The 20,568-nt window shown below is 47.3% G+C and overlaps 2 protein-coding genes across 3 annotated transcripts in view; one reads left to right on the plus strand and one right to left on the minus strand.

Annotated features, from left to right (window-relative positions):
* The window catches only part of creb5b (cAMP responsive element binding protein 5b), a 64,359-nt gene extending 63,987 nt beyond the window's left edge, over positions 1–372 (minus strand). Inside the window, exon 1 of one of the 2 annotated variants that reach the window (XM_061821336.1) lies at positions 240–372. The gene's annotated coding sequence lies outside the window, so the exon portion shown is untranslated. The remainder of the gene's footprint in view (positions 1–239) is intronic. The other variant, XM_061821338.1, reaches the window with a different exon arrangement.
* Positions 320–19,640, plus strand: jazf1b (JAZF zinc finger 1b). Its single transcript, XM_061821343.1, has 5 exons — positions 320–454; positions 10,614–10,686; positions 10,835–11,010; positions 12,277–12,446; positions 17,173–19,640. Exons 1-5 carry the CDS (start codon positions 340–342, stop codon positions 17,365–17,367), a joined length of 729 nt encoding a protein of 242 aa, XP_061677327.1. The 5' UTR covers positions 320–339; the 3' UTR covers positions 17,368–19,640.
* The last annotated feature ends 928 nt before the right edge of the window (positions 19,641–20,568 follow it).

Here is a 20,568-nt window from a genome sequence, read left to right on the forward strand (position 1 = left end):
CAGGGTGTGCCCCGCCTCCTGCCCGTTGACAGCTGGGATAGCCTCCAGCACTCCCGTGGACCCTCGTGAGGATAAGCGGCTTTGAAAATGGATGGATGGATGTTTATAGCGGACCAACAGAGTTCATTTACGACTAAACTCTTATTGTGAAGGAAACGTTTCCTTACTTCCTGTAAAATGACCTGCCTGCATGTAATCTGACGTCGCTATTAAAAAAAAAAAAAAAAAAAAACACCGACCGGCTGCACTCGGCTCACCGCCCCTTCGGCTCCAGCTGTTGCCGCCGCTGCGCTCCTCCGCCGAGCCGCGCAGCGCCGCGTCCCCGATGCAGCAGCGACCATGACAGGCATCGCCGCTGCTTCTTTCTTCTCCAACGCGTGCAGGTTCGGCAGCTGCGGACTCCACTTCGACTCCCTGGCCGAGCTCATCTTGCACATCGAGGATAACCACATCGGTAAGCTCCGCGGTTAGCATTTAGCGGCTAGGCTAACGAGCTAGCCCGTGGCTTCCCGCTCCTTGACGACACTGTTGCTAGGTGTGGTGCGAGTCATTGCGCCATTCCTGGACTTCCTGTCCATCGCGACGCGGCGTCAACGCGGCGATTGTGCGCGTGCGAACTCGTCCCGACACGTCCACGACTTCTTGAGTCCGACGGGAAGACGAGTAGTTGACATTGCGGCTCTTCTCGCTCGTGCGACATTTATTGCGGCGCGAGGCCCCGCGACGGAAGACGACCGGAAGCTCGGTCGGCTTGCAGCCTGCATCAGCCTCAAGCTACTTCAACACTTTGGAATTTCTTAAAGTTTTTTCATTTATTATTTTGTAAAAATGAGTCTCAGAAAAAAAAATATGATTGATTGAGTCCAATTGTTAGCGTTATAAGGCTGACATAATTATGGGAAGTTTATATTTCTAATATTTGCACAGTAGTTGCACTGCTTGCCCATCCATGAAGTGTAAAGTCAAACCCCTTAAGTTCATCCATTTTATTCACCGCTTATCCTCAGTTGGGTCACTTAAGCGAATCTTAAAAACTGCAGTGCTTCACCTTTTTTCTGAGGAAAGAAAGGTTATCTGACAGAATACTGATTAAGCCTCAAAAAGCTCGTCTTACTTCTTGCTCTATTTGGATGTAGTAAGAAAGGTTTTGACAAAAAAAAAGCAAATAGTTGCATATTCAGTGCTGTTATGTATCGACCCGCCTTCACAGTTTCCCCACCTTAACGTTTAAAATGATCATGTTGAGAGAGTCCAAGAAACCATAAAATACACTTTTTAAATTTTTTTTAATTATCAAAATGAAAAAAAAATATTCAATGCTACCTGGCTCTGTGTGGAAAAAGTAAATGCGCTCCTAAGCCCAATAGCTGGTTGGGCCACCCTCAGCAACAACTAAACCCCAGTCCTCAGAACTGTGAGCCCAACACTCTAACCAGTTCTGGAATCGTACCGCCTCACTAACCCTGATTAAAAAAAAAAAAAAAAAAATTCTATTTAACATTTCTAAAGAATTTCTAATGAACTATAGAACTTTAGGACCCAAGATCTATAGAAATTCTATAGAAAATCCCAGCCAAAGTTCTATAGGGAAGATTCAAGTCTGGAATTTGATTAGGCCAATCCAAAGGTTCTTCCAGCAATTCTGATGTTGACTTGCTGATGTGTTTCGGATTGTTGTCCTGTTTGAGAACCCAAGTTGCGCTTCAGCTAGAAGTCCCAAACTGAAGGCTCAACGTTCTCCTTGGGGATTTTCTGGTAGAGAGCAGAATTCATTGGTCTCTCAATCGCAGCAAGTCGTCCAGTCCCCGAAGGAGATAAGCGACCCCAAACACGTTTGACTGTTGGTATGGTGCAGAGCAGACTTTGGCGGCTTGGACACGTCCAGAGGCGAGAGAGTGAGTATCTTGGTAGGAGGGTGCTGAGGATGGGGCTGCCAGGCAAAAGAGCGAAAGGAAGACCAAAGAAAAGGTTGATGGAGGTTGTGAGGGAGGACATGAGGGCAGTTGGGGTTAGAGAAGAAGATGCACGAGATGGGCTTAGATGGGAAAAGATGACACGCCGTGGCGACTCCTAACGGGACAAGCCGAAAGGAAAAGAAGTTGCGTAATGGTGTGTGGCTCCATCATAGAAATGTCCTTGAATAATTCTTTAACGTTCTCCATGGATGTCAAATCAAGAGCAAATGTCATCCAAAGAGTAAATTCATTCCCCCTTGCTCATAGTCGAGCATGATTAGTTTAGTTCTTGCATCTGGTCCACCTCCACGTCATATTTTCAGTCCCGTTATTGAAGCTGACAAGGCCCAGATGCCCCCGTTGTTGTTGTTTGTTGCTCGAACGGCTTTAATATCCTCTCGCCTCTCGTTGTGTGCGGTGCGCGTGTCTAAGGTGTTACTCGCAGGAGCGAAAAAACAACAACAACAACAACAAAATCCAACCAAATCTCTTATTGTGGAATAAATAATGAAGCAATTAGTGTGGTCAGTGTGGAAAAAATTTTGTGTAAAATCCATCACCCCCACCTCCACTTTCTGGCCGGTGCCCACTGGAAGTGCGAAATCTCTGCGAAGCGTAATTAGAGACAGAACGGCCGATTTGGCCGCTCTTCCTCCTCATCTGGTGGCCTGCTGCGCGAAGCACATTCTGCTTTCTAATTAGGCGCCTGGAAAACAAGCAACAAGATTCTCCTTTCCGGAGCGACAGGGGACGCCCGGTGAGGCTGACAGACAATAGGTGGCGCCACCCAGCCGAAGTTGCTGCCTGCCAAATTATAGTACAGTTATCCTGCGGTCAAAGGTCAGCCGTCCCAATACTTTTGTCCATGTAGTGTACTGTGAGGCAGTCTAAAAGTGGCCTCACTGAAAATGGAAAATAATGTTACCGCCATAAAATTGGATTCAATTTTCGGGGGAAAAAAAAATAAAACATTCACAAGAATGAAATTGTAGTTTTGAAGTATATGAATGTAGAATGATTTTTAGTATTAAAAGAAGAAAAATATTTTTTGGAACAAGGGTCGTGATTTAATGAAAATATGTTTGTTACTTTTTCAACAAGTCATAAAATTGTATGGGGAAAAAAAAGTTATAACAAAAAAAAATTTGCAATTTTACAAGATGAACTACGTGGTGTCAGGATTAAGATTATTAAAACACAAGATTGAAGTCGTAATATTAAAGAAAGTTTTCTACAGTTGTCAAGTTGCCATTTTCCAAGAATAATATTATAATATAATATAAAAGGTCACTCATGTGGGAGAGGGTGACTTTTTGAAGATAAATATATAATGTGAAAAATGTCTGTGTTATTGTCATATCACAATAACATCGTTCATTAGATTAAAAAAAATACATTTTCATGGCAGCGCTTGTACTACTTTGTCGTAATTTAATGAAAATATATTTATTAAAAAAATACTTTTTCAACAGGTCACAAAATTGTATGAAAAAAGTTATAGCAAAAAATGTTGCAATTTTACAAAATGAACTCCGTACTGTGCAAGATTAAAGTTATAATATTAAAGAGTTCTGTACAGTTGTCAATTTGCCATTTTACAAAAATAAGGTATTAATATTACAAGAAAGGTCACTATCTCATGTGGGGGGGTGACTTTTTGAGAATAGATATATAATGTGAAAGATGTATGTGTTCTTGTCATGTCACAGTAACATCATTCATTAGATTTAAAAAAAAAAAAAATCATGGGGCAGCACGGTGGCTCAGCTGGTAAAGTGTTGTCCTCACAGTTAAGAGGTTCCGGGTTCAATCCCGGACCCGCCTGTAATCGGAGACTCTAAATTGCCCCGAGGTGTGATTGCGGGTGCGGCTGTTTGTCTCGATGTGCCCTGCGATTGGCTGGCGACCCGTTCAGGGTGTACCCCGCCTCCTTGCCCGTTGACAGCTGGGATGGGCTCCGGCACTCCCCCGCGACCCTCGTGAGGATAAGCGGCAAAGAGAATGGATGGCTTGACATTTTCATGGCAACGCTTGTACGCCTTCGCTCATTGTACTGCGCATTACTAAATCGTTACCACTGAAGCAATGTGGCGAGAGTGAAGCTGTACCATCTGCAAAAAAAGGGCAGATCATAACCATAATTGGTTCCAAGTTTGTGAAGATATTCAACCACAAGGAAGGAGAAGATACTAACAAGCGCTTTTGGGGGGGGTTGCTTGGTGAACAGCTTGCAGGGAAAGTATTCAGCAAGGAGCCTAAATGAAGTTATTAAGCTTGAATGATGTCCTTAGCGGTTTGGCGGTCATGTGCGGCAGCAAAAAGACCAGTGAAATGTTTACTTTGTTGCTAGGAAACCAGGCCCAAGTAGACTCCAAGCACACAAAGTTGTCGAGATGCCGGCGTCACGATGGCCTGCGGTGTCCGAATTTTCCTAACAATCAGTCCGCTTGTTGCCAATCCTCACTGGAGGCTCATTTAGAAGAATTTTGCACAGCAACCCCCCCCCCCTCTCCCCCTTTAAAAAAAAATGTGCGGAAGTAATAAATTTGGAAAAGCACTAACTCGTTCCCGGATCCGTGCACCTGGTTGGCCTAATTAGATTCCCCCCCCCCCCCCCCCCCCCCCCGACACCGCTGCTCCGGTTGGTGTGCGGTGACTTGCAGACGGGAGCCTGTCGCACGCTGTCCAAAAACCGTCGCTCGTCTCGATCATATTCATTTTTCTATACTGGCAACTCACTCAGCGCAATGCAAACTTTGTTCGCTCGTTAAATTGGATTGTTTAAGAAAATTTGTAGATCATCAGAGATGACTGCTCAGACCATTTGAACTAGCTCTACCTCCATCTGCAGTCGAGGAAATAAACGGGGGGAAAAAAATGGAAATTCAGGTACCATCATTTACATAATTTTTTTTCACACACTTTCAACCCTGAAGTTTATGCGGTGATGCGGCTTATTTGCGCTTTTTTTTTAACGGCCGCAAGGGGGCACTCGAGCGGAAAAGTCAGGCCTCGATAGCCTGTCCTAGCTTGATTTTTGCCAGTATGTTTTTTTTTAAACCTGCACTGTTAGCGCGGAGCTATTGTTAGCATTAGCACAGCGTTAGTGTTAGCGTTAGTGTGGTGCAGCTAGCATTAAACTGTCTGTTTACCATCTTTCTTTGTAAATATCTTATGTTTCAATGTGGGCGCTTGCGGCTTTTACACAGCAGCGGCGTATGTATGGACCAAATAGTATTTCTTTTACAAATGTACTGGGCGCGCTCTGTAAGCCGGGAATTACGGTAATTCCTCAACCCAACTTTTATTGAGGACTTTGACTAAACTCTGTCTTTGTGTTTCTACTCGCATCTTGTACTGTATTCACTTGTACTTGTACTCCAATGCGCCTGCACGTATTGTGACCACATTTAACTAATGTAAAAACAATAAAAGTAAGAAGAATATTAGCTTAATTTAATCTGTTGTTGGCATGGCTCCCACGTACTTGAGTGATCCAGCAAGGACACTTCTTGCTATGTTAGCGTTAGCTTATGTGCTAATGCGACGATTTGACAGAAAATAGCATGTACAAAAATTGGCTTGACTTCCATGTCTATGATTTTAAAGATGATAGTTCCCTCAGTGTCTTGGGGCAAAGTAGCTGGGGGAAAAATATTTTGTCTTAAAAAATCAGACAGCTGCGTGTGCGTGCTTTAGGCAGACCCGAAAAATATACCTGGTACTTGTTTCTGACCAAGCGTTTGAAGGCTTTTTTTGTGTGTGTTTCGAGTACCCCGCGAGACAGTTTAGACAGCTCAACTACTCTCGTTTCATTTCCTCGTAAGAGGCCGGACCATAATGAAGCGCCTGTGCCGCCGCTCCTGCTCGTGTGCCCCCCCCCCCCGCTCACAGCCGCCATAAACGTGTCACCGTAAGGCTCGCCGCTCGGCCCTCGCCCGCGACGCATCTGGCCCAGAGGGTGGATGTGGAGAGCCAGACGGGGGCGGTGTCGCAGAGGGCATTGTTAGCGCCCCCCACGCCCCCCGCCCGTCGCTTTAGGAAAGTTTGTTGATCGCCGCTTGGTTTCCTGTTGCACGCCGTCACAGGGGCCCTAATGAGAGCTTGTTATTGCGTCGTGTGTTTTCTGAACTCCCCGCAATTTCCTCGCGCCGTATGAATGTTGTTTTGTTGTCCTCGTGTCTTTTTGGAGCCGTTTCACACTCCCCGAAGGAGTTGAGTCACGGTGGAGGCCTGCGTGGACGTTTCTCAACTTCCCGCGGTGTGATGTTTTTCTTCTCGAGACCGCACACGAGTGTCTTGCGTTGCAATTTGGGTGGGCAGGTGGATTATTTTCCTTGGGACCAATGATGTGTTTCGAGGTTATGAACAATGTACAATGGAAACATTTTGTGCACTCCCTTAAATGTACATTGTCCATCCACTTTATTTGCCGCTTATCCTCACGAGGGTCGCGGGGAGTGCCGAAGCCTATCCCAGCTGTCAACGGGCAGGAGGCGGGGTACACCCTCAACTGGTTGCCAGCCAATCGCAGGGCACATTGAGACAAACAGACGCACTGACAATCACACGTAGGGGCAATTTAGAGGGTCCAATTTATGTTGCATGTTTTTTTTTTTTTTTTTTTTGGGGGATGTGGGAGGAAACTGGAGTGCCCGGAGGAAACCCATGCACAGAGAGAACATGCAAACTCCACACAGGTGATGCCAGGATCGAACCCGGGTCCTCAGAACTGTTAGGCCGAGGCTTTACCAGCTCAGCCACCATGCTGCCTGAAAAATGATAATAATAATCATAATGAATGACTTCCAAATCCCATTTGTGCACAGTTTATTTACACACAGTTGACACAATTGCAGCATATTTATTTTTGAATGCTACAAATACAAAATCAGCAACTATTTGTGCTTTTTCACAGATTACAAAAAGACATTTTTGTGGGCGCAAAACTTTTAAAAAACAGTGATACGGTGGGGACTTGCGATACGAGCAACGACTTAAAATCTTTTTTTTTTTTTGTTACTGTGGCTCGCAAGTGCAAAATAATTTTGAAGGCGGCGAGATTAATGTGAACGGAAAATGTGAAACTCCATTAATAGCATCCATGTTGTGGTGTTGTAACCCTTTGAAGCAACAGATGTTTAAACATAAACGAGGAAGCAACACATGTAGAGAGACAGTGTAGCAGTACTAATCATATTTTCTTTATTCTCTGGGAAGAACAAATAATAATGGTGCCGTACTGAGGAGGTGAGAACATCTTTATGTACATTATATCTGTCTGTTTGCCTGATATGCCGAGTTCCATCAAAAGGAGCACCACAATGGCCATCGAATTCATTAAAGTGTGACAAAAACACTTTCTTTTCAAATGGTATTTAATTGTCAACACATTATGTGTTTACAAAAGTACATTACCGAAGTGCCTTTTCCTCATTGAAAAAATACATTTCTGGTGTTTATTTTTGGAATTGGGTGGCACGGTGGCTCAGCTGGTAAAGCGTTGGCCTCACAGTTCTGAGGTCCTGGGTTCAATCCCGGATTCGCCTATGTGGAGTTTGCGGCTGTTTGTCTGGATGTGCCTTGCGATTGGCGCGCAACCATTTCAGGGTGTACCCCACTTCCTGCACATTGACAGCTGGGATAGGCTCCGGCACTCCCCCGCGACCCTCGTGAGGATAAGCGGCTAAGAAAATGGACGGTATGGATGATTTCTAGTTAGCCGAATCCTTCTACGTTAGCTATCAGTCCCCTGAGATGATCGAAAGACCTGCGTAGCCAGATCTGGTGACTCCATTCAGGCCTCCATCCGGGCAGGCCTGCCAAGTTTTGCCCACCACGGTGGACCACCTGTGGAGCTCGTAGTTCAGATCGCCACTCCCGGTCTCTGGGGGCCGGGCCCCAAAAGAATAGCAGGGGCTGTAGGGATGTGCCCCCCCCCCCGGGAGACCATCCATCTCCGTCCTGTTCTCCCCCCTCACCCCCTGCGCGCGAGGTGTGTGTGATTTACGGCGTGCGGGGACGGATTGATCCGCTGCCGTTCCTCTCGCGGAGGCTCATTAGCGAAATTCTGCTGAGCTCACACGCGGGGCCGCCCGTCGTCTTTGCCGCTTGTCTTTCCTTCTCTGTTTCCGTGACTGTGAATGGAGGGCAGGGCGGGATGGTGTTGACCCTCTCGCCGCGTCCAGCGCTAAAGAAAACAAACGCTTATACTATGGAGTGTCTCTGGTCACAAGTTTATGTTTACATAGAAAAATACAATGGCGCGCAAATATCAAGAAAAAATTTGGTGGTATCAACATTTCACAAGGAATTGACACAATTGTTTTGGGCAGTGGAATGCATCCATGCTCCTCTCGTAGTGCTGAAAACTTTTATTTTTATGTAAAAGTGATGCAAAAGAGAGTACTTATGTAGTACTTCATTAAAAAAAAAAAAAAAAAACAGTTTTCAAAGTGTTTCATTTCGGGTTTAACTGATCAATCGTTGTCGTCGCTCACGCAAAAAGTCTTTAAGGTGAACATCTTTACAATCTTTAACCGCGTCATTACATTCACATATGAAATTTCTGAACTAGTTTTGGAATCAGAAATCAAGGGTAATGAGTGTTTCCAACTATTGTTGTTTGGTAACACAAAAGCGCTTGTAATATCGCGACGTTATCATTTATGATATGCCAATTGGACATTTTGGTACAGATTTGAACAAAAAAAGTCGATACATATGATTTGCCTCCGCGGGCCGCATAAAATCACTCGGCGGGCCGGATCTGGCCCCCGGGCCTTGAGTTTGACACCGGCGAACTCCACGATCGCAATGGCTTGGGAGTGCAGATCAAAGAGTTTAACGAAGATAATATGCGTTGCGCCTCGTTGGCACTGATTATAGTTTTCTGAAAGATGACAAGGATGATATTCTCTTGAGTCAACTTTTGGGTTTGCTGACAGATGCCCGAGGCCTCGTTTGCGTTTTGGCTCGGTGTACAAAGCAAGGCAGCAAACAGTCCGCGGCGGAAGGTGCCGCGAGTGATGGAGGGCGGCCACGTTGGCAGAGGCGGAGCTCCACTGCCAGCTCGTTTTTGCGTTTTTGTTTTTTTACGGGCCATCCTTCAGCCGCTGGCAGGGACGTTTGAAGTCAGGCCTGCTTCTCCTCGGGGTGTCGAGATGGGCCGTCGTTGTGCATTGAAGAACCGCTGAACGAGATGGATGTCTGGCTTCCCGGCTCAGTGTGTGTCCGCTCGAGCTATGCGCCGTTAGGAGCTTTTTTTTTTTTTTTTCCAAAAGTACACCGTTGAGGATTAGGAAGGGAAGTTTGTCTTTTGACAAACAATTAGCAACTTGCAACTGTGGACAAGATCGCAGTCACTGTGAAGTTTTCTTTTTTCCTCCTCGGGATGTGTTCCAGAACCAACTACAATTGTTAAAAATACGGAATATAAAAAAAATAATAATTGCAAAACGTGACCCTTCAAGCCAACTGTTGTCCAAATAAGAGGCCCCGAATGCTCGCTTCAAGCTGTTTGTCACTTGCACGAAGTTCCCTGGAAAAGTGACACACAAAGCTAAATAATGAAACACTGTATATCCATCCATTTTCTTAGCTGCTTATCCTCACAAGGGTCGCGGGAGTGCTGGAGCCTATCCCAGCTTTCAGCCAATTGCAGGGCACATAGAGACAAACAGCTGCACTCACAATCACACCTTGGGGCAATTGAGAGTCTCCAATTAACGCATGTTTTTGGGACGTGGGAGGAAACCGGAGCGCCCGGAGAAAACCCACACAGGCACGGGGAAAACATGCAAACTCCACACAGGCGGTTCCGGAATTGAACTCGGGACCTCGGAACTGTGAGGCCAACACTTTTACATGCTGACCCACCGTGCTGCCTGAAACATTGTATATTTAAACAAAATATTCATCCAAACTATTAAATTTCATCAGAGAACATCTGCTCGCTTAATGCGAGGTTGCAGCACGTGTAACGCTGTAGACGGTGAAATAGAAATTAACAAATATTAAAGTAATTATAAAGCTTATCATAAAGCTGCTACTTAAACGCAGACAGAGCAGCAACACATGCATGTAGAATGTATAAAAATACATATAACATTTTTTTTTGCTCTAAATTATGCTGCATCTCTCCCAGCAGATCTCAGTGTGGTACAACCATGCCTGTCTGTAAAAAATAATAATAATAATAAATTGCTTTAAAATCTGCCATATAGGCAGGTGAGAATGATGAACGGCAATATCTCAAACAATGCTAACTTCTCATTAATTAAAAAAAATATTTATTTATTTTCAATATTTAACCAGAGATGTGAAAAGTGTTTTTTGTTTTTTTTCTTTATCATTAACCATGCAAAAATGTGAATAATTGAATACGAAAGCATCAAATTTGATTTCCAAAAGTGACACGTTGAAGTCATTCTTGTCAGGAGCGAGTAAAAATTAAGAAGGGGTGGGGGTGTTATTTCTTTTCCTCCCGGCTTTTCACGGTGAATCGTAAAGTAAAATGTCAATATTTGTTGAAAGATATGATCGAATTATGCCTCCATGTTATTTTGCCGTCCAAATATTGTCCCCGCCGTGTATTTTCCTACTCGACGCCACCCGGTGAGAAAGGCTCACCCGGCGCATTTCTTTTGCCCCCCCAAGACACGGACCCCCGCCTTCTGGAGAAGCAGGAGCAGCAGCAGCCCACCTACGTGGCCCTCAGCTACATCAACAGGTGAGCCAGCGCCGCGGCGTCGGCGTAACTGGGCCGGTCGGCGCCAAACCTCGTTCCGGCCTGCTATTCTGGGCCTCGCCTCGTGCGAACGAGCACGGAACGATCCAAAATATCTGCCGGAACTGAGCGCGTTTGTCATTTCCCGCAGGTTCATGACGGAGGCTGCAAGGCGAGAGCACGAAGCCCTGAAGAAGAAGCAGCAGCAGCAGCCCAAGCTGTGTCTGTCGTTGACGGCGAGCCTTTGCCGCAGCAGCGGGAACCTCACCCCTCCCGTCACGCCGCCCATCACCCCCTCCTCGTCCTTTCGCAGCAGCACGCCCACGGGTAAGCGTCCCGCTCGCCCGCCGATTCTGGATTTTTGGCCTTAAAAAAAGAGGCCCGACATTTTGGTCCACGTGCAAGGAGTGGCACAAAATAGGATGGTGCAGCAACACACGTAGACAGACAATAGTAGAATACCTGTTTACCCTCTCCCCCGAAAAAACATTGCTGCAATTTGCCGAGTCATTTCATTATGAAACTCTTCTTTGTTTGTGTCTGTACGTCTGTGTTATACTGCCCCCTGGTGGCCAATTAACACAACAACTGGACTGTATTAATGGCATTTCTGTACATTTTGAGGAAATATTTGAGTTGGGCGGCACCGTGTTGGCTCAACTGGTAAAGTGTTGGCCTCACAGTTCTGAGGTCACAGGTTCAATCCCGGACCCGCCTGTGTGGAGTTTGCATGTTCTCCCAGTGCCTTTTCTCCGGACACTCCGGTTTCCTCCCACATCCCAAAAACACACAACATTAATTGGACACCCTAAATTGCCCCTAGGTGTGACTGTGAGTGCGACTGTTTGTCTCAACGTGTCCTGCGATTGGCTGGCGACCGGTTCAGGGTGTACCCCGCCTCCTGCCCGTTGACAGCTGAGATAGGCTCCAGCACTCCCCGCGAACCTTGTGTGGATAGGCGGCAAAGAAAATGGATGGATGTTTTGAGGTACGACTGTGGTTATGGAATGAATTGACCTCACAAGTCAAGGCAACTGTAAAAGTATTTTCAGGGGGTGAGAAAACAGGGGGAAATAAAATAATTGACGCGTCCCTAAAAATGTTTTTTAATTGCCTGTATTATTAGCATAAACCGTTAATTTATCACAAACTACGATTGCAAAAGACTTTTTAACGTCATTGAAAATCTAAAATCTTACACGACCCTTAAAAGGGTTAAAAAGGAAGCAGTATGTATGCACGTTCGTCTCCTAGGCAACCCGCGAAAATCCAAATTATGATCACGAGTTGTCGGGCGTGCAGCCGCAATCGACGCTAACGACCCGTCGCCAACTCGGCTCCTAACAACACACAAAGACGCCTCTTAGTTGATGTCTCGTACTTACAACTTCGCTATTAGCCGTGGCTTCGGCGCCATCTTTGGGCATCTTGAGATGCTACAGAAATCCGACCTTACGCAGAGAAAGACGTGAGCAGGCACATTTTTTTTTTTTTTGTATTTGTTGCTGCGATGCTACGTTGCGGCGGCGGCCCGCATTAGTCGCCGCTGAGCAGAACCTCCTGGAGACCTTCACCTTGACTTGTCCCGCTCAGGCAGCGAGTGCGACGAAGAGGACGTGGACTTCGAGGGGTCCGACAGCGACGATTCGTGGACCACGGAGAGCGCCATCAGCTCCCAGTCCATCCTCAGCTCCATGTGCATGAACGGCGGCGACGAGAAGCCCTTCGCCTGCCCCGTCCCGGGATGCAAAAAGAGATACAAGGTCGGTTGCGCTCGAGAAATGGAAAATAAAAAAAGTCCACGTGGAACCTTTTAAAAGGTCAAGTGCACACTCGCACAATAAGCACCTCATGTAAAAACAAAAAAGAAATCTTGCAAAACGTGCAACAAAAGCGCGTTTGACGACGACGCCGACGCAATGAAGAAGGAATCGCGAGCCACTTCACAAGAAAAGAGCCGCTCGTTACTTTCTCCTAATATGCTCACAATGTTTTCATCATCCATATGGGCAAATTGATCGTTTAGACGTGAAATCTGGTGATTCTGACAAAATATCAATTTGAACATAATTAATTCATCAATATTAGAAACACGCCGTATTTTAGTTAGCTGGCTCGCTAGCCGGTTGTTTAAAGTGCCACTGTCATAAAATGCATAATTTTTAGTATGTTATTAATGAAAACACGGTAGCCGGATTGGACCCATCTGTTTTTTTTTTTCACCACAAAAAATGATTTTGACGTATATGGCTTTTTGTAACTTCCGCCGTGAAAATCCTCTCCAGGGATTTGTTTTCGACAGGAAGCAGGAAGTGACAGTAGTAGCAGACGCCCATTCAGGCGGTCTCGTCTGTTTCTACTCGTTTTACCTGCGGGAAGGTAGCTCGTTGTTCCTTCGTGTTAGCCAAAATGCCGGGCCGTCGTATTGCTGGGTATTGCTCGAACACTCGTGAGGATGGATTTACCCTTCATAAGTTTCCAAGAGACCCGGTTCGTCGTGAAAAATGGATTGCAAGGGTGCAAAGGACGAGAGCTTCGTGGGTTCCAAATGACAGGTAGGTGTGTACACAGCTACTAAAACAAATAATAGTTTTGGGGTGGGGGCGTAATCCGTAACTCAGGGGTGCTAAATGTGTCATTGTGCGCATCGGAAGGCTTCCGTGCACCAGCCACTGAAGGACGGCCCCCGCAGGCCTTGCGGATCGCCAACGGCCTTGTTGACAAGGCCAAGTAGGCCGGGGTGGCTCATCTGCGCCGCGAAAGTGGATCGGACGGGGAGGCGGTTTGGCCGAGGCGTCGTTGTATTGATCACCGCCACACGGAGGTGTATCGGACGGGGAGGTGGTTTGGCCGTTATCCGCATATCATCTAAATATGGCTTGAAACAATAGGGTAATATTGCTCCGGACACGTCACTCAATTGTGAGATGTTCTCTTGTTTGAAAAGAGCTTCCGTGTTCCATAGTAGGTGGGCGGACGAGCCGGGCTGGCTCATACATACTGTCCTGGAGTCTGTTGTTAGTTAGAAGTGATCCGCATATCATCTAAACACGGCTCGAAACGAGAGGCTACTATTGCCCCGGTCACTTCACTCGATTGTGAGACGTTCTCTCTCTCGTGTCTGAAGGGGCGTCTCCCACAGTAGGGGCCACGGCATGTTTTCAATGGCGAATGTCGCGGTGTGATCCGCATATCATCTAAATACGGCTCGAAACGAGAGGCTACTATTGCCCCGGTCACTTCACTCGATTGTGAGACGTTCTCTCTCTCGTGTCTGAAGGGGCGTCTCCCACAGTAGGGTCCACGGCATGTTTTCAATGGCGAATGTCGCGGTGTGATCCGCATATCATCTAAATACGGCTCGAAACGAGAGGCTACTATCGCCCGTCACTTCACTCGATTGTGAGACGTTCTCTCTCTCGTGTTCTGAAGGGGCGTCTCCCACAGTAGGGTCCACGGCATGTTTTCAATGGCGAATGTCGCGGTTGTGATCCGCATATCATCTAAATACGGCTCGAAAGGAGAGGCTACTATCGCCCCGGTCACTTCACTCGATTGTGAGACGTTCTCTCTCTCTCGTGTCTGAAGGGGCGTCTCCCACAGTAGGGTCCACGGCATGTTTTCAATGGCGAATGTCGCGGTGTGATCCGCATATCATCTAAATACGGCTCGAAACGAGAGGCTACTATCGCCCCGGTCACTTCACTCGATTGTGAGACGTTCTCTCTCTCGTGTCTGAAGGGGCGTCTCCCACAGTAGGGTCCACGGCATGTTTTCAATGGCGAATGTCGCGGTGTGATCCGCATATCATCTAAATACGGCTCGAAACGAGAGGCTACTATCGCCCCGGTCACTTCACTCGATTGTGAGACGTTCTCTCTCTCGTGTCTGAAGGGGCGTCTCCCACAGTAGGGGCCACGGCATGTTTTCAATGGCGAATGTCGCGGTGTGATCCGCATATCATCTAAATACGGCTCGAAACGAGAGGCTACTATTGCCCCCCGTCACTTCACTCGATTGTGAGACGTTCTCTCTCTCGTGTCTGAAGGGGCGTCTCCCACAGTAGGGTCCACGGCATGTTTTCAATGGCGAATGTCGCGGTGTGATCCGCATATCATCTAAATACGGCTCGAAACGAGATGGCTACTATCGCCCCGGTCACTTCACTCGATTGTGAGACGTTCTCTCTCTCGTGTCTGAAGGGGCGTCTCCCACAGTAGGGTCCACGGCATGTTTTCAATGGCGAATGTCGCGGTGTGATCCGCATATCATCTAAATACGGCTCGAAACGAGAGGCTACTATCGCCCCAGTCACTTCACTCGATTGTGAGACGTTCTCTCTCTCGTGTCTGAAGGGGCGTCTCCCACAGTAGGGGCCACGGCATGTTTTCAATGGCGAATGTCGCGGTGTGATCCGCATATCATCTAAATACGGCTCGAAAGGAGAGGCTACTATCGCCCCGGTCACTTCACTCGATTGTGAGACGTTCTCTCTCTCGTGTCTGAAGGGGCGTCTCCCACAGTAGGGTCCACGGCATGTTTTCAATGGCGAATGTCGCGGTGTGATCCGCATATCATCTAAATACGGCTCGAAACGAGAGGCTACTATCGCCCCGGTCACTTCACTCGATTGTGAGACGTTCTCTCTCTCGTGTCTGAAGGGGCGTCTCCCACAGTAGGGTCCACGGCATGTTTTCAATGGCGAATGTCGCGGTGTGATCCGCATATCTCTAATATCTAAATACGGCTCGAAAGGAGAGGCTACTATCGCCCCGGTCACTTCACTCGATTGTGAGACGTTCTCTCTCTCGTGTCTGAAGGGGCGTCTCCCACAGTAGGGGCCACGGCATGTTTTCAATCAATGCGAATGTCGCGGTGTGATCCGCATATCATCTAAATACGGCTCGAAACGAGAGGCTACTATCGCCCCGGTCACTTCACTCGATTGTGAGACGTTCTCTCTCTCGTGTCTGAAGGGGCGTCTCCCACAGTAGGGTCCACGGCATGTTTTCAATGGCGAATGTCGCGGTGTGATCCGCATATCATCTAAATACGGCTCGAAACGAGAGGCTACTATCGCCCCAGTCACTTCACTCACTCGATTGTGAGACGTTCTCTCTCTCGTGTCTGAAGGGGCGTCTCCCACAGTAGGGGCCACGGCATGTTTTCAATGGCGAATGTCGCGGTGTGATCCGCATATCATCTAAATACGGCTCGAAAGGAGAGGCTACTATCGCCCCGGTCACTTCACTCGATTGTGAGACGTTCTCTCTCTCGTGTCTGAAGGGGCGTCTCCCACAGTAGGGTCCACGGCATGTTTTCAATGGCGAATGTCGCGGTGTGATCCGCATATCATCTAAATACGGCTCGAAACGAGAGGCTACTATCGCCCCGGTCACTTCACTCGATTGTGAGACGTTCTCTCTCTCGTGTCTGAAGGGGCGTCTCCCACAGTAGGGTCCACGGCATGTTTTCAATGGCGAATGTCGCGGTTGATCCGCATATCATCTAAATACGGCTCGAAAGGAGAGGCTACTATCGCCCCGGTCACTTCACTCGATTGTGAGACGTTCTCTCTCTCGTGTCTGAAGGGGCGTCTCCCACAGTAGGGTCCACGGCATGTTTTCAATGGCGAATGTCGCGGTGTGATCCGCATATCATCTAAATACGGCTCGAAACGAGAGGCTACTATCGCCCCGTCACTTCACTCGATTGTGAGACGTTCTCTCTCTCGTGTCTGAAGGGGCGTCTCCCACAGTAGGGTCCACGGCATGTTTTCAATGGCGAATGTCGCGGTGTGATCCGCATATCATCTAAATACGGCTCGAAAGGAGAGGCTACTATCGCCCCGGTCACTTCACTCGATTGTGAGACGTTCTCTCTCTCGTGTCTGAAGGGGCGTCTCCCACAGTAGGGGCCACGGCATGTTTTCAATGGCGAATGTCGCGGTGTGATCCGCATATCATCTAAATACGGCTCGAAAGGAGAGGCTACTATCGCCCCGGTCACTTCACTCGATTGTGAGACGTTCTCTCTCTCGTGTCTGAAGGGGCGTCTCCCACAGTAGGGTCCACGGCATGTTTTCAATGGCGAATGTCGCGGTGTGATCCGCATATCATCTAAATACGGCTCGAAACGAGAGGCTACTATCGCCCCGGTCACTTCACTCGATTGTGAGACGTTCTCTCTCTCGTGTCTGAAGGGGCGTCTCCCACAGTAGGGTCCACGGCATGTTTTCAATGGCGAATGTCCCAGCGTGACGTCACGGGCAGGAGATGCAGCCAATATGGCGACCGCTCGGACGTCAAATTCCACAACTTTGCGCACGGATGACGCGCTCTCCGCTCATATTTATTTTTTCGTATCGACATCGAAGTGAATAATGTTATATGTATTTTTCATTCATGTTTGTAGGGATGACACTTGACCTTTAAATCAAAAACTGCACCAGAAGCTCTTGACCGCCATTTTTGTTTGTTTTGTTGACAGAACGTCAACGGGATCAAGTACCACGCCAAGAACGGCCACCGCACGCAGATCCGAGTGCGCAAACCCTTCAAGTGCCGCTGCGGGAAAAGCTACAAGACGTCTCAGAGCCTCCGGCATCACACCGTCAACTTCCACCCGCTCGTCGCCGCCGTCGACGACGACAGCAACGTCGTCCACCGCAAGACGCAGCCGTAGCGTTGTCGCCGCTCGTCCGTCACCGTCGCTCACCGCGCGCTACGACGTTAGCTTATTATTAGTATTTTTTTTTGCGGGCTTTCATGTGGGTTATTGCTCACTATGGATTTTATTATGAATGTTTCATCGTGGCCGTCATTTTGGAATTTGCACATTGAAGCTACGATTTTGAATTATTGTTTTTTTTTTTTTAGGGTGCTTGTTGGTTTACTTTGCGTTGTACTTTTCGTGCGACAATGTGCCAAAGTGAGACCCGCGGCGGTTAGCGCGCCCGCCTCACAGTTCAGAGGTCCTGGGTTCAAGTCCAGGGGCGTCCTTGCGCCCCTGGGTCTTCTCCGGGTACTCCGGTTTCCTCCTACATTCCAAAAACGTGCGTGTTAGGTTAATTGAAGTTTTGAAATTGCAGTTGACTGGTCATCCACTCTATACTAAAATCAAAAAATTCCAAAATTTTTATTATTTATGACTTCATTTTTTTTGCGGGGGGGGGGGGGGGGGTCTGAGCAAGGAAATGTTACATAGTTCAACAAGAAGGAAGTCCATCCATTTCCTGGACTAGTTTTCCCTCAATTGAATCACAAGTGAGATGGAGGCTAAGTCAGCTGACTTGAAGCACGAGGCGGCGTGCACCCTGGACTGGTTCTCTGCCTTCTCGTGTTTTTTTTTTTTTTTTTTTTCTTGGACAATCTCGATTTTCTTCATGGCCCTGCTTCCAATTGACAGCAGGTCATGATAATATTTTAATTTTTTTTTTTTTTTTAATTCTCCCAGTGCCAATGCGCGACCACTCACGGGTGAACTCAGGTGACGTTTGCAAACATTTCAGCAACTCCTCCCCGACGTGTCTTCTACCAGCGTTTAAGCTCTCCTCGCGATTAGCTTCAATCCCCCCCCCCCAATGCGGTTTTTCAAAGCACTTTTTATTATAATTTTTTTTTCCCGGTAACACGTTGCCAACAAACGAGCATTTGTGCCAAGCTCACGTTCCTCGCGTCTCTGTAACTATTTCTTGGACGTGGCGAGTGGCAGCAGAATTCCAGTGTTTTTCCCGCCAAGCATTCCGACTCGGGACGGAGGAGGCGCACGAGACCGTTCGAGCACGTCTTTGTTACGTTCTGTACTAGTACACTTTTTGTCCTCACTGGTGAGACAATGCAGCACACTAATAGAATGACTGTCTTCTGTCTTACCGGGAATGCTTTTTTTTTTTACTACAATTGCCACGCTTAGCCTACAAGTGTGTATTTAAAATTTACTGGCAGTTACTTCAGTAGCACTACTAGAGTCTGACCAATAGGATTATTATTATATATATATATATATATTTTTTTTTTTTTTAGGCCAAATGTAATTTTGCTAACCCATTAATTGGAGGATGATGTCACTTTTTCGGGGTCCTGTACAATGCTTACCATAAATATTTGAATTACAAGTGGAGCATTTAAGTGTTTTACAATACAGTGTCCTTTAGTATTTGTTTAACTTTACAACAGAGACAAAAATCAGTAGTTCACTCATCAAGTATATTGATAAAAATTCTCAAAAGGTGTTTCCATGTAGCTCCTTAAAGGGGAAATCCACTGGTTTCCATTAACAATGTATCCAATAGGTCATGTAATATGTACCCCAATATTAACAATGTGATGTTAAATCCTCTCTCATTTAATAGCGTTTTGAGAAGATTGTTATCGACAATAAAGAATTTTCAGGGGTGCTGACATTTTCGCAAGTAACCTGACCTATGTGCGCGGATGTGACACGTACCGTGCCGCAACAAAGGCTCGATTACATGGGACACCATTTATGCCTCGCGCTGATTTCTCGGATGGATCCTCATCTGGTGAAGTATCGGTTGATCGGGAAGACGGAGGAATACTTCCGTACACGGCCGTGAGCGACTCTCCGCCGCTCGGTTGATCGGGAAGACGGTGCCGCTCACGGCTGTGTACGGACGTATTCCTGCGTCTTCCCGGTCAACCAATGCCGCCACTTCTTCATCAAATGAGGATTAAATCTGAGAAACCAGCGCCGGGCACAATGTAATCGAGCCTTTGGCGCGGCACGGAACGCGTCACATCCGCGCACGTAGGTCACGTGACTCGAGAAAATGGCAGCGCCCCTGAAAATTCGTAATTGGCGATTTTAAAAAATCTCATCAAAACACTATTAAATGAGAGAGGATTTGTTAATACTGGGGTACATATTACATGACCTATTGGATACATTGTTATTCCAAGCCACCGGAATTTCCCTTTAAGGTCCATGTGCAGTAGTAAGTGCTTTGTCTTGACGAGTAGGGCAGATTACTAGTTCGTCAAAAGCACTACTTGACTTCGACGCGCTACAAGTTGCCTCACAAGCCGTCTTAGGAGGATGCCAGTTGTCCAACGAGTAAGGAAAAAGTGTACTGGTGCAGGGGCGTCAAACTAATTTTTGTCACAGGCCGCCCCGGCAACGTTTTTCCTACAAGTTTGTTCAAAAAAAAACTTGGGATTTAAAAGAATATGAGCACTTACGGGCGGCACGGTGGGATCAACTGATAAAGTGTTGGCCTCACATTTCTGAGGACGCCGGTTCGATGCCGGGCCCGCCTGTGTGGGGTTTGCATGTTCTCCCCGTGCCTGCGCAGGTTTTCTCCGGGCACTCCGGTTTCCTCCCACATCCCAAAAAAACCATGCAACATTAAGTGGACCCTCTAAATTGCCCGTAGGTGTGATTGTGAGTGCGGCTGTTGTCTGTCTCTATGTGCCCTGCGATTGGCTGGCGACCAGTTCAGGGTGTAACCCCGCCTCCTGTCCGTTGACAGCTGGGATAGGCTCCAGCACTCCTCGCACCCCTCGTGAGGATAAGCGGCAAATAAGATGGACGAGCATTTGTGTTAAATGTGTTGGGAGGGGAGCCCACCCCCACCATACGGCCCACGAGTTGCGGGTTTCTCCCCCCGTGGGGTCTCGACTTGTCTTTGTACTAGTTCTACGTTACAGCGTGTACATGAACACGAAGTCGCCACCGTGATTACAAGTGTAGTATTTCTTCCACTGCATGGCACAGAAGTGCAGTCCAGTGGCGAGTTGTGACAGTGTCGTACTGCCGGAAATCTTGACTATAGTGTACAGTGAATGTATTTGGCGTAAAGTGCATTAAATTATATTTTCTTATGTTCCGGGGGGGCGGGAAATACGACGATACAGAAAATGTTGA

The sequence above is a fragment of the Syngnathoides biaculeatus genome, chromosome 5, assembly GCF_019802595.1.
Source record: "Syngnathoides biaculeatus isolate LvHL_M chromosome 5, ASM1980259v1, whole genome shotgun sequence".
Taxonomy (NCBI): Eukaryota; Metazoa; Chordata; class Actinopteri; order Syngnathiformes; family Syngnathidae; genus Syngnathoides; species Syngnathoides biaculeatus.

What these genes read in the sequence shown, in the direction of transcription:
- jazf1b (XM_061821343.1), top strand. Translation starts at nt 340, where the DNA reads ATGACAGGCATCGCCGCTGCTTCTTTCTTCTCCAACGCGTGCAGGTTC. An exon ending in CATCGAGGATAACCACATCG is followed by an intron (nt 455 to 10,613) that starts GTAAGCTCCGCG and finishes TGCCCCCCCAAG; the next exon opens with ACACGGACCCCCGCCTTCTG. An exon ending in GCCCTCAGCTACATCAACAG is followed by an intron (nt 10,687 to 10,834) that starts GTGAGCCAGCGC and finishes CATTTCCCGCAG; the next exon opens with GTTCATGACGGAGGCTGCAA.